The 3,783-nt window shown below is 57.3% G+C and overlaps 1 protein-coding gene across 1 annotated transcript; it reads right to left on the bottom strand.

The window, feature by feature from the left end:
• Positions 1-29: 29 nt before the first annotated feature.
• VTP21DRAFT_10808 (uncharacterized protein) lies at positions 30-3,688 on the bottom strand (the record flags this gene model as incomplete). Its single annotated transcript, XM_069390185.1, has 3 exons — positions 30-627; positions 718-3,257; positions 3,329-3,688. Coding segments are annotated over 3 exons (3,498 nt in total), but the record flags the coding sequence as incomplete, so codon positions are not given.
• Between the last annotated feature and the right edge of the window lie 95 nt (positions 3,689-3,783).

The raw sequence follows: 3,783 nt of genomic DNA, 5'->3' as shown, positions 1-3,783 counted from the left end.
GATGCCTTGGCAAGTTTAGCGGCATTGACTGTTGTACGTCCGCCTTCCACTGCGCTGGGCACAAGGTACGAGATGTCGTCCCATGGATGGCGATACAGAGGCTGCTTGAGCCGCTTCTGATCGAGATAATGTCCAATGAATCCTACGCTCCGTCCAAGAACAAACAACCCATTGAGTGTTCCGATCCGCATGTACTCCTCCACCTCCGACGGCGTGAACGCTCCGCAGTTGCGCATCAGATCCACAAAGCAGATCGCAATGCACCCGTCCACGTTGAGAATCAAGCTCTCCTTCTTGCTCGTCGTGATGTCCTCCACCCGCAGAGCATATTCCAACAGAGGGGTGGCTGGGAAGTGCTTCTGTGCAAACTGCTTCACAATCTCAACTCGCATGTCTGGGTTGCTGCGCGACTTGATCTTGTGCCCAATCCCTGGAATCAGCTTGTTCTGCTTGCGCATCGATGTGACGAAATCGCGTGGCGAGAGTCCAGCATCGAATGCTTGCGTGAATGTGGTTGCTGCTCCATCGAGGGCGCCTCCGAATCGGTCACCGATCGTGAGCAGACCCGATGTCAGAGATGAGATCAGATCTTTGCCTGCGCGAGCTGTGATGATACAGTTGATGGCTCTGCAGAGGGTAGAAGGCAACGAGAAAACATGCATTAGTGACACGCTCGCTCTCAAGAAATCCACGCCCCACCCTCTCTTGTATACTCACCCAGACACAGCTGGCCCGTGATCAGCCGTCAACATCAGCACCATCTCAATGAACTTGCACGCATAGTCGGGGAGCCGTCTCTTGAACCACAGCAGACTCAGCACTCCTCCAAGTCCAATCTCGTCCTTGAACACATCCGTGATGCGCATTCCCGCGTACAGGAGCTCCTGTCCACGGTCGTCGGTGATCGTTGACACGAACGCCGCTGGCTTGCGCACAAGTCCCAGTTCCTGCGCCCATGCGTAGTCGATCGGGATCCGCGGCACCTCAGGCTCGGGGCGTGGCACAATGGTTCCATCCGCGACCAGGCGCTGGTACGTCTCCATGAGCACTTGTGGAAGCAGCTCAAAGCTCTCGGGAACAATGATACCCGACGCCCGCATCCCCTTGTTCTTGGCATCCGCTGTCTCAAGATCTGAGTTGGCAAGAGCTCCCGCGTGTCCAAACTGCACCTCCGTGGAGAACATCTTGGCACACGTTCCAATGCACCAGGCAACAATGGGCTTGCGGATCGTGCCGTTGCGTACCGCCTCGCACACTCGGTACTCCTCCACTCCACCTACCTCGCCGAGAAGCACCATGATCTTGCAGTTAGGATCCTGCTCGTAGCGCAGGAGATGGTCAATGAACGTCGACCCCGGATACCTGTCCCCACCAATGGCAACGCCCTCGTACACCCCATCCGTGGCGCGCGAGATGATGTTGTTGAGCTCGTTGGACATACCTCCAGACTTGGACACATAGCCAACCGATCCGGGACGATACAGCTTCGACATCACGATGTTGTCCATCATCCCTCCCGTGTTGCCGATCTTGAAGCATCCCGGCTTGATCCCGCCCACCGTGGCAGGGCCGATGATCAGGACATTGCGCTTCTTGGCTTCCCACAGGATCTGGCGCGCCCGCCTCTCCGGCACTCCTTCCGCGATGATCGCGATATTCTTGATCCTGTCCGAGTGCCTCAGCATGTCCATCGTCGTCTGGTACACCGAGCGGCACGATGCAAAGTTGACAATGGTGTCCACCTCGGGGAACGCCTTGATTGCATCCTCGAGCGAGGTGTGCACTGGCAGGAGCGTCTCCTTGGTTCCCCAGTAGAACTTCTGCACGTGCGATCCTCCGAACGGGTAGATCATTGCCGCAACCGAGGGGACCTCTCGGTTGCAGATGAAGTCAAAGTCCAGCATTCCTTGCACCGCACGCGGCTGCATTCCGAACACAAACGCACGCGTCTTCGATGTGAATGGCACATACCATTCGTGTTCGCTGGTAGGATGTTGTGGGAAGTGCTGGATGCGATCTTGTGCGCTGAGTGGAGGTGGAGATGGAGGCCGCGAGAGCTCTGCGGTTGGAGTGGCGCCTCCATTGCCATTGGCTGGAGTGACGCCTAAAAGCTGGTCTTGGAACAGGTTCCCGCTACCAGCTTGTGCTGTTTGGCTCGCCGCATCCGTGGCACTGAGCTTGCCTGTGAGAGCAAGCGGAACAATCCCAGTGATATGCGTCTCAGGTCCAAACACGTGGATCTCCACCCCAAGGCTCTCACCGAGCTGACGCATGGCACGCAATCCCTCTTGGTAGTTGGGACCGGCGCGCCGCACAAAGATGCGAACCTTGTGTGCGATCAGGCTGGGGCGGTACTCGGTCAGCGCCGAGATGATTCCCTTGAACGTCGCCGCTACATTGGTGAAGTTGGCAATACCTCCTCCAATGAACAGGATCTTGCCGTCCTCACGAGGCGCCCCGCGCGTCATCAGGTCGAGGATCGTCTTCGCATACTCATACGTCTGCGTCTCAGTCGGTGCGCCAGAGTACTCTCCGTAATTGGCGAGCTCGTGTGCATATCCGAGCGCGGCAATGGCATCGGAGTACACCACCGATGCTCCTCCTCCGGCCACCATGGTCCAGATGCGCCCTTTGTGGTTCAGCACTGTGAGCTTGAGCGATGCCCCGGTCTTCGAGTCGAGCTCTTGCACATAGGCCTCTTCCTTGGAGAGCTCACGTCCAAAAGGAGCTGGGAACTCCATTGCGGGGCCATGGTCGACCCCCTGCTCGCCACTAGATGGCACCAGGCCGATATTCTGAGGAGCACGTGCCGTCGCCCATTTCTGTCCCGCCTCGAACTCGGCTGTCTGGTCGAGCTTCGCCGCCAAGTCCAGGTAGTACACCTGCGGCGCCTTTCCTGGCTGCTCCGAGTCCAGCACCACCAGCGGGTTGATCTCGAGGTAGGTGAAGTGCAGATCCACGTACACCGAGTAGAGTCGGGTAATGAAGTCCACCAGGACGTCCTTCTTTGCCTCGGGAACCTGTGTCAGCAGCGTGTCCTTCACCACCTGACCAGACGGGAACGACTCGTCGACCTTGATGAGCAGCTTCTGGGCCTTTGCGTCCACATCACCCACCTCGATGCCGCCCTCGTGTGTGAACAAGATGTTGTCACCCTCACGCACCGAGTTGATGCAGATATAGTACTCGGTGTTGGACGGATGCGGGATGAAAGGCTCGACGAGGAAGGTCTTGAGGATACCCGTGACCTTGTCCACCTAGAGAAGCAATAGCAAAGCATAAGTTAGCACCCAGCAAATCCGCAACGATGACGTGACGTGAACCCTACCGTGATCTCTTTGCCAGCGTGGCCGGTGATCCACTCTCGCACCTTTGCCCAGTCAGCATTCAGCAGCAGCAGTCCAGACTTGCCGCGCCGCTTGATGAGCTGATCGGGCTTGGCAACCAGCTTCTCCGTGAGCAGCCAAGGATGCGTCTGCTCAAGAGCATCCAGCTGCTGCTTGAGGGCATTGCTGAAGGCGACCTGGTTGTGCGCGAGGGAAGTGTCAACAGACACGTGGGCAAGGCGTGCCGGAGGTGGCGTGAACTTAGAGCTTGGTGACTCGGATGTGGAGAGAGAAGGGCAGCGCAGAAGCCAGTGGGCAAGCACGAGCTTCCCATCGTATTCTCGGATAGCTTTGGCAGACATGAGCGATTATGGAGTAAGAGGAGGCGAATGGAGCGTGATATTTATTGGAATGAAAATTGTAGAAAGGATAAAGAAAACAAGAGACAAGCGAATGC

The sequence above is a fragment of the Calcarisporiella thermophila genome (genome assembly GCF_041956535.1).
Source record: "Calcarisporiella thermophila strain CBS 279.70 unplaced genomic scaffold VTP21scaffold_71, whole genome shotgun sequence".
Classification (NCBI taxonomy): domain Eukaryota; kingdom Fungi; phylum Calcarisporiellomycota; class Calcarisporiellomycetes; order Calcarisporiellales; family Calcarisporiellaceae; genus Calcarisporiella; species Calcarisporiella thermophila.
The sequence above is the reverse complement of the archived record's forward strand: the minus strand, read 5'-3'. Positions and strand labels throughout refer to the sequence as shown.